Source organism: Haliotis rufescens, unplaced genomic scaffold (assembly GCF_023055435.1).
Source record: "Haliotis rufescens isolate VD_foot unplaced genomic scaffold, xgHalRufe1.0.p SCAF_8, whole genome shotgun sequence".
NCBI lineage: Eukaryota > Metazoa > Mollusca > Gastropoda > Lepetellida > Haliotidae > Haliotis > Haliotis rufescens.
In genome coordinates, this window is record NW_025964372.1 from 49,188,956 (window position 1) to 49,203,272 (window position 14,317).

The 14,317-nt window shown below is 40.6% G+C and overlaps 1 protein-coding gene across 5 annotated transcripts in view; it reads right to left on the minus strand.

The window, feature by feature from the left end:
• LOC124115137 (breast cancer anti-estrogen resistance protein 3 homolog) overlaps positions 1-14,317 on the minus strand; it is a 153,460-nt gene that overhangs the window by 2,372 nt on the left and 136,771 nt on the right. For all 5 annotated transcript variants that reach the window (XM_048389966.1, XM_048389968.1, XM_048389969.1 and 2 more), the window contains exon 5: positions 516-2,090. In XM_048389966.1, the coding sequence (XP_048245923.1) occupies positions 516-2,090 (1,575 nt within the window). The remainder of the gene's footprint in view (positions 1-515; positions 2,091-14,317) is intronic.

Consider the following 14,317-nt stretch of genomic DNA (forward strand, 5'->3'; position numbering starts at 1 on the left):
GAAAGAGAGTTTATGGATGTCAACTTCTTTATTATGAGGAACTGGCTTCCATTTGTCCATTGTCATTTCCATCCTATTACCTATCAGTGCTAATTACCCTCAGCCTCCTGTCTGCCAATTGTCCATTGCCTATCTGTTATAAGTTTAGTATTGGCTTCCATTTGTCCATTGCTAATCACCTATCAGCGCCAATTATCTGTTGGCTTCCCTTTTTAAGTTTCCACCTTTGTTATCTTATTACTTTTGTTGTCCTTACATGTACATATATATGCTCTCTGCCTCATGGCATTCATTCCTCTGATGAAGGAGTAAGCATATACTCCGAAACGTTGTGTTGCTCATAATAAAGAAGTTGACCTCCGTAAATTCTCTTCCTAATGTGTATCACTTCTAAATGACTTTCAAAGAACTTATCATCGACATGTTCATTGTAGCGTATATCTTGAAACTTTCTGAGTCTTGAAAACCTAGGTGCCATATTTATCTTGTTGCAGTTATATTTAAGTAGTACATACCTCTCAATCAAGTCCTGTCGCAGTTGCTTCCCCTGAGGCAAGGTCAGAAGTTCCAACCCGGACTGGACTCCGACACCGAAGTCATGTTCCTTCAGAATATTGAGCGATTGTAAGTCCACTTTGGTCATATGTTGAGCAACAACTTTAGGACTCCCGTCCAACACCATCGTCTTGATTGAGATCATCGAAGAAGCATCCAGTGGCTTATTGTCACTGTGCAACAAACTTGTTCTCAGGTCATAAGGGGTATAACTCATATGAGATTTGACCTTCGGTGTTGTAATTTTCCTTTGCTTGAGGTAATTGACATCATAAACACAGCTTTCTGGTCCGCGATCGTCGATCACGGGGTCTATAGGTGAGTCCGGGTCACTTGTGTCAATCACGGAAAACCTGGTGTCCGAGAAAAGTCGCACTCTCGATGATGGATCTTTTTTCATATTGGGTGTGCTTGTAAGTGTTTTTTTAAGGTTGTTGAAATTATTATCATAAATGTCTTTGTCCCCCTGGGGGTCATTGTCCAGCCTCCCCCCACTGTTCAGCTGCTTCACGCGGTTCATCACATTGTTCTGATTATCCGTCAACCAGCTCGGACTCTCCTTCACCTGGCAATAATCAGAGTAATCACGGCCATCGTCTTCGTACAGGAACTTGTTGCGCACCTCCACCAGAGGTCGCTGCTTGTACTTCACGGAAGGTATGCGGCTTGGTTTAGGGGGAGGGGGTTTGGACAGGTCACTATCTGATCCTCCCTTCTCTGTCCCATTCTGCGGACAAGGAGCCAGGCCGCCATTTGGGGTCAGCACGGGTTCACTGCCTGACCGTTGGTGATACGCAGACTGGAACTCCTTCCTCACGGACAGCTGGGGGCTGGCGGTTGGAGTGTTGATCATCGGTAGACTGTCACACCGGTCCATTGATGGTGACCGGCTTCGGTCATCTCCAATGTCATCCATAGACAACAAGGGTTGACTGCCTGTACGTTTGGGACCTTTTCGGTTCATTCCTGGACTTCCAAAAGGACTTCCTGTTGGGGTGGAAAGAGGGCTTCCTTTTGGGCTCTGTCTGGATGAGTAAATGTTAACTGCTGCGAGGCTTGTCAAAGCCCCATACTTTGAGTCATAGTAACTGAGTGGCATGGACCGAGCAATGGGTGTCTTTAGCACAGCGGATGATGCGTTGGTCACGGGCTTAGCTTTGGATTGATAGTAATGAATTAGGACCTGAATACTGTTAAAAGACTCATCTTCAAATTGATAATAGATCTTTGGTAGGGCACCGAGAAGGGAATCTCCAACTAAAGCGTTTATCATGAAGTGGAGGGGAACACTCTTCCAGCAACATGTCAACACAAAGTCTCCTGGGCGCGAGATGCAGTCTCTCACAAGGAAGTCGCCGTCCCCGGCAACCAGGGCATCAGCTCGTTGCCGGGAGATGTTACCATGGTACCAGGACTTGCTCTTCAGCTCCGAAGGATCTGCGTTGAGCTCCTTTTGGAGATCTTGCCGGAGCTTCTCTGGTGACACCTGGAGGCTGTGGTAGTCGGGATGAGAGAGGGGCGATGGAGGGCTGGTCCTGAAACAGAAGCAAACATTGTCAGATCAAACATGTCGAGAAAAGGTCGAGTGAGTGACATGGGTTTCATGTTCCTGTACGATTCTTGCTCAAAAGTTGTTTGATCAAGGTTACAGCATTCAGGGCCTCAGTAAAGCTTTCAAAATGTTTTATGTTAGACATGTGGAGGATATTTCTCAATTAGACACATCAGTGACAAAACCAATCTCATTAAAATCAGACCTTAGTTCACTACCGCTAAACAAAGATCTGAAGACATCCCATTAGGGGTCACGTCAGAACGACCTTTCATCTGGAGAAAGCTGCCTTCTGATTTGTCATTCCATTGGTCGGTCAAAGTTTGCGCAAGGTTGGTCTGACGTGACCCGTAATGGGATGTAAAGCGGCAGCGAGAACTAAGATCTGATTTTTATGAGATTGTGACAAAACATATGTCTGATGCAATTTCCTATTTTGACTTAAACAATATGTTCCCATGTTTTTCAGGTGAATAATTGACTTGCCTTTTCATGTGTTTGTGATGGGTGCCACAGGAGGGGCAGGATAATTTCAGTTTTCCTGAACACCACGTTGCATCACTATTTGATAGTGATTCATAAACACATGTTTTATATAATATAGTTGGGAAAATACAACAGACACTGATTTAAGTAGAGATTTTTTATGATAATGGAAAAAAATAATTCACTTTTTTGGAAAAGTAATTCAGTTACATCCTGGCAACTCAGGTGAGTGCTGGAGGAAAGCCCAAGTGGCGTAGGTCTCAGACATTTTTCCACCTTCATGAAGCCACAGGTGTGTATATGGTGCTGACAAGCCAAGGATCAATATCAGTATGAAGCTGGGATATCATCCCGCCATTTAGCGGATCCTGGCACAATTAAGGGAAGTAACACAACACAGCGAATTGCTGAGCCTGAGACATGTGGTCAGCCTGTCCTCCAATACAGCAACATCTGAAGACATCATCATTTCCATGACAATGCAAGGATGCAGCTTTGCCCCTGTCCGTTTATCTGATGTTGAAAGGTATCCTCATTGGATGCAGGAGGTGGTGTGACAAGTGGGCTCACCTTCCTGGGTCGACCCGTGAAGATCCGGGGTAGAATAGGTAACCCATGCTTGCCGTAAAAGGCGACTATGCTTGTCGTAAAAGGCGACTAACAGGATCTGGTGGTCAGGCTCGCTGACTTGGTTGATACATAGCAGTGATCCCAATTGCGTGGATCTATGCTTATGATATCAATCACTGGATTGTCTGGTCCAGACTCGATTATTTACAGACCGCCGTCATATAGCTGGAATATTGCTGAGTGCGGCGTTAAACAACAAACCAACCAACCAACCTTCCTGGGTCACACGGTGAACGCTGTCAGTCTCCACCACCCACACTTGATTCTTAGTCAAGCGTTGGCAAAACCTCACAAACATCATTCTATGCTAGAACACTGATTACAACAAAAATAAACTCTGTTGCAGATTTCTGTCTGATCTTGAACAAATATATATACATTTTGTTAGGCGCAAATCCTTTTTATTCCAGATTACATGACAGCTAGCATGCTTATTCAAGATGTCATAAAAAGAACACATGACAACCTTCAAAGAATCCAACAGCTGATTGGTTGGTTGGTTGGTTGGTTGGTTGGTTGGTTGATTGATTGATTGATTGATTGATCAAATTTCACAGGGGAAGATACCAAGGAATGGTTTTAGACATTCAACTGATGTAATCAATCCAACCAGGTCCGCCCGGCAAACACTTCAACCACAGAGCTACCCGTGACCCAAAGTCTCCCATCACAACCATAAAACACAGAGCAATTTACTCTGACAGGAGCATTAGTCACAAGAGTAATTCCAAGTTAATAACCCTGGCTAACTACACCAAGCAATGATCTCCAGCTGCACAACTTTACCAGGACAGTCATCGTACCATCACAATCTCCAGCACTATCACCATCTTTGATGTGTTAATTACACCACGGAAAACACTTCATCTGCCTGGATGTACGACAGGCCGGCACTCCGGAGTGCCACTCAACGTCCTCTATGTTCCGGCACTCCTACAGGGCTTCCTGTGTAGGAGGGAATACCAGAAACAGCCAGAAGCTCTTCCAACTCTTTTATCCATTGCCAGATCAACAAAGTTGGACTAATTGTAAACACTCAACCTACATCATAAACTGTTTCTCGCTTCAAATGTAAACAGATGAGAAGAAACTCCCAAATCCGCCAACTTATTTAGCCGTTTTTCTTTAACCTTGACAGACTTTTTAAAGAAATCCAACTGCATCAGTTGAACTGTCTCTCAACACGATGAGATCTATGTGCCTCCAAAATCTAGCAGTTTCCTGACTATGTAGAGTTCCGTTACTGCCCTATCTCCGTACAAGCAAACAGACATGTCGCTGATGTTCCGTGTGTTGCAACGAACAGGTGAGTTCTGTGTATGTAACAGATACATAAATTTCTCAGGTGACTAGGGACATGATGTCATCGTTCTTATCTCAAGATAGAAGCAGTGAGATAATTCTGAGATGTGAGACGAGGGTTGCAATGTTAAGTTGTCCAATTGTACTTGATGCTCAGAGTTGCAGTGGCACGACACAAGGGACCGTGTCAAAAGTAATGAAGCTGATTACACTGAATCATGCACACAGGTCTGCATGGAGATTGTACAAAGATCAAGACGAGATGGAATACTTGAATGGGTCCATTATTAAGTGTTTGTTTGTTTGTTTTGTTGTTTAATGCATCACTCAGAACTTTTCCAGGTTTATGAAAGAGAACAGTAAATAATCAAGTATGGACCAGACAATCCAGTCATTGTTAGTTGTTTAACGCCACACTCAGCAATATTCCAGCTATATGATGGCAGTCTGTAAATAATCACTCACTCACTCACTCAATTAACCCAATCACTCACTTACTCATCTGCAGGCTGACTTTCAATCGTTCAAACATCAACATTGTTGAAATCAAAACTTTGTCTTGGACAGAGTATGATAAACAAAATGTAGATAAAAAAAATCACAAACATTTGGTAAAACATTCACCATAGATGGCAGACCTGCTCATATTTTGATTTCCATATGAAGTTCTAAACATCTGGACCAGTGAAGATCCGGGGTAGAAGAGGTCTTCAGCAACCCATGCTTGCCGTAAAACGCGACTATGCTTGTCGTAAAAGGCGACTAACAGGATTGGGTGGTCAGGCTCGCTGACTTGGTTGATGCATGTCATCGATCCCAAATTGCGAGGATCGATGCTCATGATGTCAATCACTGGATTGTCTAGCCCTAACTTGATTATTTACAGACCGCGGTCATATAGCTGGAATATTGCTGAGTGCAACCAACCAACAAACCAACCAGCCAACCAACCAACCAACTAACCAATCTAAGTATCTGCTTTTCTGACTCATTTTAGCCACATTTGTGTACGTGACATGTCAGAAGTTCAATACTAGCAAGTGTACAAAAGGTAAATGCAAGCTGTCAGCCTTTTGACTATGTCTCATAATTGTCACACCAATATTTCAAAATTTTCTGTTACTTGAAAATCTGACATATCCACTAAATTCCCGCGTGCCTGAAAAAGGCCCTCCCTCGTGCTTTGAGATGCCCCCTAAGTAAGTCTGCTGATGCTGAAGTATAAAGTATAAAGTATAAAGTGTATTTTAGATTGATGATTCATACATGATAAGATAGAAATCCAGAACCTGTGAGATATGGGAGGAGAGTGGTTGGTGGGGGGAGGGGAGAGTGGTTGGAGGGGGGGCAGTGGAGAGGAGGAGGAGGAGGAAGGGTTGACATTCCTCGAAACCGGAAGTTTTGTTTCCATGCCAAAATTTGAGTATGCAATTTCTGTTTAGAATCTACAAGCAAGCATGTCACTTCCATTAAAACCAGCAGCTAGTCTTAGACTCACACGCCTGTTTCTAATGAAATTCTGTTAGTGATTGATCCAGCTTACATCGAGATTGCTTTTTCAGACGCCTAATTTGTGGGGCTTGGTAGACAGTTAAACATAAATTTTGTGGTCCAACCACAAAGATAACTTTGTACCATGAAACTGAAACATATATTTTATCCTAGATTTATGATGATGATGGTCATAACACTCCTCTACTATAAGGTAGACACATAACACTCCTCTACTGTAAGGTAGACACATAACACTCCTCTACTGTAAGGTAGACACATAACACTCCTCTACTGTAAGGTAGACACATAACACTCCTCTACTATAAGGTAGACACATAACACTCCTCTACTGTAAGGTAGACACATAACACTCCTCTACTATAAGGTAGACACATAACACTCCTCTACTATAAGGTAGACACATAACACTCCTCTACTGTAAGATAGACACATAACACTACTCTACTATAAGGTAGACACATAACACTCCTCTACTGTAAGGTAGACACATAACACTCCTCTACTGTAAGGTAGACACATAACACTCCTCTACTATAAGGTAGACACATAACACTCCTCTACTATAAGGTAGACACATAACACTCCTCTACTATAAGGTAGACACATAACACTACTCTACTATAAGGTAGACACATAACACTCCTCTACTGTAAGGTAGACACATAACACTCCTCTACTGTAAGGTAGACACATAACACTCCTCTACTATAAGGTAGACACATAACACTCCTCTACTATAAGGTAGACACATAACACTCCTCTACTATAAGGTAGACACATAACACTCCTCTACTGTAAGGTAGACACATAACACTCCTCTACTATAAGGTAGACACATAACACTCCTCTACTGTAAGGTAGACACATAACACTCCTCTACTATAAGGTAGACACATAACACTCCTCTACTGTAAGGTAGACACATAACACTCCTCTACTGTAAGGTAGACACATAACACTCCTCTACTGTAAGGTAGACACATAACACTCCTCTACTATAAGGTAGACACATAACACTCCTCTACTGTAAGGTAGACACATAACACTCCTCTACTGTAAGGTAGACACATAACACTCCTCTACTGTAAGATAGACATATAAGTTGACATAACACTCCTCTACTGTAAGGTAGACACATAACACTCCTTTACTGTAAGATAGACACATAACACTCCTCTACTGTAAGATAGACACATAACACTCCTCTACTGTAAGGTAGACACATAACGCTCCTCTACTATAAGGTAGACACATAACACTCCTCTACTGTAAGGTAGACACATAACACTCCTCTACTATAAGGTAGACACATAACCCTCCTCTACTATAAGGTAGACATATGACACTCCTCTACTATAAGGTAGACACATAACACTCCTCTACTGTAAGGTAGACACATAACACTCCTCTACTGTAAGGTAGACACATAAGTTGACATAACACTCCTCTACTGTAAGGTAGACACATAACACTCCTCTACTGTAAGGTAGACACATAAGTTGACATAACACTCCTCTACTGTAAGGTAGACACATAACACTCCTCTACTGTAAGGTAGACACATAACACTCCTCTACTGTAAGGTAGACACATAACACTCCTCTACTGTAAGGTAGACACATAACACTCCTCTACGGTAAGGAAGACACATAACACTCCTCTACTGTAAGGTAGACACATAACACTCCTCTACTGTAAGGTAGACACATAACACTCCTCTACTGTAAGGTGGACACATAACACTCCTCTACTATAAGGTAGACACATAACACTGTTGAACAACAAGTGTCCAAGAGTGGTGCTTATAAAAGACTACAAATACCACAATGTTGGATTTAAAATTAGAATACTTCATTACATTATGAAAATAATCAAAACTAGGAAGAATATTAAAGTGAGTTTTTTTAAGTACATTTGAAATAGCGACAAAACAGAATCCATTCTACGATTAGACTGTATTACAAGCATGTGTTTATGAATCATATCAAATAGTGATGATATTAGGAGCTTGCGAAAAGGTGAGCATATCCTGTCCCACTGGCACCCATCACAAACACATGCAAAGGCAAGTCAAGTGTTCACCTGAACATACATGGGAACAAATGGTACACGACCAAATAGAGAATTGTTTCAGACATCATTTTTGTCAAAGAGGCGCCAAATTTGGAAATGTCCACATGTCTATCATAAAACTTTTTGAAAACATTACTGAGGCGTCTAATGTCGTAATCTTGATCAAACAGCTTTGAACAAGAGGGGTATGAATGCAGAGACAAGAGACTGGGATGAAGCAGGTCTGTTTTGACACACTGTAAATGTCAGAATTTAAAATACAGTAAACTACGTTTATAACGAACACGCTTATAACGAACTTACCGATATAACAAACTTAATTTTTAGTCCCGGCCATTTGTTGTATATATGCTGTATATAGGCTTATAACGAACTACGGTTATTACGAATTAAAAATAGTGGTCCCTTCGAGTTCGTTTTAACCGTAGTTTACTGTATTGACATGGAAATTGTCACAGGACACAGCTGTTAATTAGTATATTTTTTCTCAAACTTGCTAATTTGGACATCTGACATTGTGTTGAAGTCGGTATACTGTTGCCTGCATCACAAAATATCATTCACTCCCCACGTTCACTTATTTATTATTGTTCACCACCGTGAAAAGTGATAAAAAAGAAACAGAAATCACTGAAATGTTCACCAGAATAACTCCCACTAAACGAACTCACACATCACCTCAAGAGAGTGTTGGCCACAATACAGAAACGTGGTTCGTGTTTACAACAACCCAAGGACTACCTGTGGCTGGCAGGGCCACAGTTAGGTCTGTTGTCCGGGATTCCAAACAACTGATTTATCAACGTGTAAACACAGTTACACCACATGTGTCCTTGACCTTGATGGAAGCCAGTGGCCACTCAGGGCCAGACCAGACCTGTGTTTGGGCGCCATCTGTTGGTGGTTTCCCCTGCCATGGAATTTCCTATTTGTCTCAGTTGCCTTTGTTTTTCTTGCAGAAGAAAAACAAAAAGTGTGTGGATTTATTTGTTTTTGATTAAATGTTTGGAAATAGAAAAGTTGAGTATGCCACATTGAAGTCTTTACTCATAGAAGAAACGTTTAAGGATCCCACATTACTGATGATCTACGTTGTGCATGAATTGTTACATCAATGAGTGAGTGAGTGAGTGAGTGAGTGAGTGAGTGAGTGAAACACTAAGTATTTCAGTCATATCACATGACAGCTTAAAATAGACGGAAGACAAGTGACCAGATTGTAGACATACACAAAATCTTTGGTTAAATCTGAAAGTATTGTCTAACAAAGCAATGATCATTATCGGGCTGAATCTAGGATTCAAACTCACAATCCATCTATCCTAGGAGCTTGAACTCTGTCCGCTGTCCAATGACTGCAGGTGCCATCCCCTTTTGGTACGCCAGCTGCCGAACCCTATGAGTGGTATTCTGGATGTCACAATGCAGTATGCTCGATGCCATAAAATGTTTATCTGGTATGTGGATGCAAATATTTGCATGCTGAAATATATTTTCATCTTTTTGTTTTCTTGTAGTGAGTGAGTGAGTGAGTGAGTGAGTGAGTGAGTGAGTGAGTGAGTGAGTGAGTGAGTGAGTGAGTGTGAGTGAGTGAGTGAGTGAGTGAGTGAGTGAGTGAGTGAGTGTTGTTTGCCACTGCTTTCAGCAATATTACAGTAATTTCACGACAGGGGACAACAGAAATGGCGCCATCATGAGTTTCCATGTGGAATAAAAACCCAAACTGAGGCAGGTTGTAAATGTTTTCGACTTTGAACCAAGAAGTACGGAATGGTGGCGGTGATGGATGGTGCCACATATTGGCCAGTGTGTAGACTTCTATTGGTCGGCAGGATCAATTGAGGTCACACATGCTTGTCTTGTCTGACACTAATTAACACAACCGAGCTCGTTAGGCTGCACACTTCATTGTTGTGCATACAGATACTGTTGTGTGACAGCCGTGTGATGGATCACTCCGTATACGTGTCCTGTTGTTCTGCATGCCTTGATTGGCTGAATTGTTCAACTTTTCTCACTCTTGTAACAGGATATCTCATCTCTCTTGGAGACCAAGACCACACATCTGGGTTTTATCTAGGATTCTAAGCTAAGTGCCCTGGCAGGCATCTTCGGAGAAAAAATCATTTTGTTCAAAATTGGGATTTATAAAAAGTTCTTACTTTTCAAATTTCTGATGTGTTGTGACAGCAACTACATGTGAGTTGCCCACTAATTAAGAATATGAACTTCGCTTGTGGTTCTCTTTTATTGCATGCATGCGCTTCTAAGATCAAAGGATGTATAGTGTGAAAAGTTAACTAGTAGAACAATCGTATTTGCGGGACTTGCTGCAGATGTTTTCAAACAGATTATTAGAACTCCATTCAGCGATAAACGGTTAATTATGCAATGAGAAGCGTTATGTGCAAACGAACAACAATACAATCATGTCTGTGTAAAACTCTCAGTATTAAAAGTGTACATAAATTTTGGGAGCCATGCGTTACTGCGCATTGTAACCAAAGTAGCGCTTTATCGAAGAGCGCAATAGCGAGCGATCACTGTATTTTAACATTCCAGTAATGTAAAACTCAGCTAGAGCCTCTTCCTCTTTCTTGGTCTTGTTATAAGTGATATAGAAGTTACCCTATAAAGCCAAAACATTAGTTATGGGAATATGAATTGGGAAAATTTAATTTGGAACTTTTTACTGACATTTGCTCCAGACATCGGCCAAGTGTTTACTATTGTTTGTGACGATGTACATGTTTATGGTCCAACTATAATACCAGAATTTCTCCTGTAAAAGGCGACTATGCTTGTCGTAAGAGGTGAATATGCTTGTTGTAAGAGGCGACTAACGGGATCGAGTGGTCAGGCTCGCTGACGTGGATCGATGTTCATGATGTCAATCGCTGGACTGTCGGGCCCAGACTCGAATATTTACAGACCGCCGTCATATAGCTGGAACATTGCTGAGTGGGGCGTTAAACAACAAACCCACCAACCAAACTGTCTTGAAATATGGACATAATATATACTTCCCATCATATTCTGTTCATTATTCGCATCACTTCGGGCTTTCCTCCCACATTAAGCTGACACGCCGTGATATAACTTGAATACTGTTAAAAGCGGCGTAAAACCCAACTCACTCACTCACTCACTGTTCATTATTCAATCTCATTAAACTCAGATGTTACTAAAATCAGATTGACACCTCTCTGCATCTAGTACCCTCCACATAAGGTCACATCAGTTCAGCACTGAGTCTACTTTGACTGCCCAGTCAAAATTAAGGATGAGATGTCAGTTTTCCAAAGTGACTCCATGTTAAAATTAACAGAAATTAGCTTCAAATGATCTAATATTGTATTTCCAGTCCTCTTATTATTCACATGTAAGGATGTTCTTTCAAAACCCCTTCTTTGCATCAGATGAACAGTTGGTTGCCTTTGCATGTGTTTGTGATGGGTGCCATCGGTGGGGCAGGATATGCTCACCTTTTCATAAACACCTGGTGTCATTACTATTTGATATTAATTCACTAACACATGCTCACGGAACAGTCGGAATCGTACAATGGACTCTGCTTTTAGTAGAGATTCCTTAAAAACATGGAAATTTTTTTTGTTCTTTTTATTTATATTGCAGAGTGAGTGAGTATGATTTTATGTCACTTTTAGCAATATTCCAGCAATATCACAGCGGGGGACACAAGAAATGGGCTTCACACATTGTACCCATGTCGGGAATCGAACCCGGGTCTTCGGTGTGACGAGCAAACGCTTTAACCACTAGGCTACATGACCACCCATATTGCAGAGAGTCAATGTCCATGGCTGATAACTACATCATGAGAGAGTGAAATCTAATCTCAAAACGTTACATCAAACTGAGGCTGTGACTCAGCAAACAGATAAATCCTACTTGAAAGATTTTACTTATCAGGAATCACATTATGCTAAATGAAGAAAGACTCCATCAACACCCAACAAAATTAAGTATTTAGTTATCCCTTATCTGGACAAGATACAGACATTGTTGCGTAAACAATCTGATGATGGATCGCCACAGACTCGCCGCTGGCAGTCAGCTGATTAAAACAAATACATGGCACACCACTCAAGTTTCTAATTACATTTATCATATAATGGATTGTGTTACCAATGCATCCGATACACTTGTGTCATGATCTGGTTAATATGCAATTGAGGTCGCGTGGCAGGAACTGCTTTTAATCTCCATACATCCAGGCAATGTCTGCTTGCTCAATAACCTATTGACTAGACTGACAGTTAGTCCCAGATATATAGTTATCTTATAAATAAATATACATCTACAAAATAAAAATAATAATATCCAAATGGAGCCCTGAAAAATGCTTCATTTCAGGGCAGAAGAAATCTAGACTTGCCAAATCATTCTAGACTTGAGTTGACTCCTTTTTATTTGTTTTGTCTATGGTCTGGGAGACAGACTATCTATTGTCAAATGTTCCAATTAAGTTTAAGTAGGTTTTCCCCATGCGTGGGTGATCTTGTAGACAAACATGGATTCAGATAATTTTGCAACATATGATGAATGGAGCAGTTCACTCAAACACAAATTCATAAGCGGCTTCTATTGTGATTTATCATCCAAAACAGGAGATATCCTTGGATTAGATCAAGCGATATCTACACTGTAGATATCGCTGCAATGAAATTACATCACAATGCTTTGCAGACCATTGTGACATCACTGGTTACCATGACGTCACAATCAAATGACATCACTAATAGCTCTGCTACTTAAGCTGTTGGCAGTACTTTTTACACTGAAGACACTGCTAATTACTGTCTACAAATTGAAAAAGTTGGAAGAATGATGTTGGATGATAAATAAAATCTCACCCTCGTGTCTTTTGATATCAAATATATCAAATCTTGTTGATAAAAGTGGCAAAAATCCTCGGCAAGCCTCGGAATTTTTCCACTTTTATCAACTCGTGTTGATATATTTGATATCAAAAGACACTTGGGTGAGATTCTCTATGTTACAAATGATATAATGATTATAAAGAAATTATTACCCTTATGTGTGTCTGTATCATAAACATACAGTAGGAACCACTAGTATGTATTATGCTCGCTCAAGGTTCACATAATACAAGTGTTATTCCCAATGTACTAGGCATTAATTAATTTGATTTTACCACAACTCAAGGCTGCGTATTTATGCGATCACTATAAATATAGTTTGGGATGAAAACATCGGAATCACTAAGATGGAGAAGTAGAATGCCAGAACACGACATGGCTGGGTAGTTGAAAGGAATCCATGACAACTGTTTTGGTTCGTTCCCCTGAGTTGCTAGTGAGAGTTGACTGTGAGACAGAAGGTATTTGACACAAGTGACCACACTCGACACAAGTGACCACACTCGAGTCTGAACTGGAACAGGTGTGTCGGCATGTGCAAACATTCCTTGGGTAATAAATCACAGACTAAGTGATTTCCCTGACATTTCAACCATCACGGTGGCTGCACTCGGGCCATGCCGTCTTCAAAGTTATGGTCAACCGATCTTTCAGTAACAATTTAGCTTTAGGAGATCATAACAAATTTTCATTTTTTTTTTATATGGATATTTTTCTAATTTGATTTGGCATGCTATTTTTGTGTTGGTTGGCTTACTCGTAACAAATAAATGCTGTGTTTAGACTGTGGAATGTGTTCTTTCTATAAGAAACAAGCATCACTTTAGTAACACTTTAGCTTCAGGAGATCATAACAAATTTTCATTTTTTTTGTTTTGATATTTTTCAAATTTGATTTGGCAGGATATTTTTGTGTTGGTTGGTTTACTGGTAACAAATAAATGCTGTGTTTAGACTGTGGAATGTTTTCTTTCTATAAGAAACAAGCATTCACTTTTGTTGGAGAACATCTCGGCTAATGACAACTAGCAAGGGCATGTTACTATTGCAACATAAACATTTAGAGAAGAACCAATGAGCTGTGACAAATTACAGATTATCTGTCCTGAGTAAATGAATTGCATTAATCCTGATCCTTTGGCGAGGTGTTTACAGCATTCATTCACGAGGACATATTAGCTGTAATTCTGAGTTTTGAGTAGGTTATTAAATATATTACTCATTTTAAGAAAGAAAATAAAGAAAATGGAATGTCAACCCTACCGATAATCTGCACTGAAGGCAGCCTTTTGTTAACATG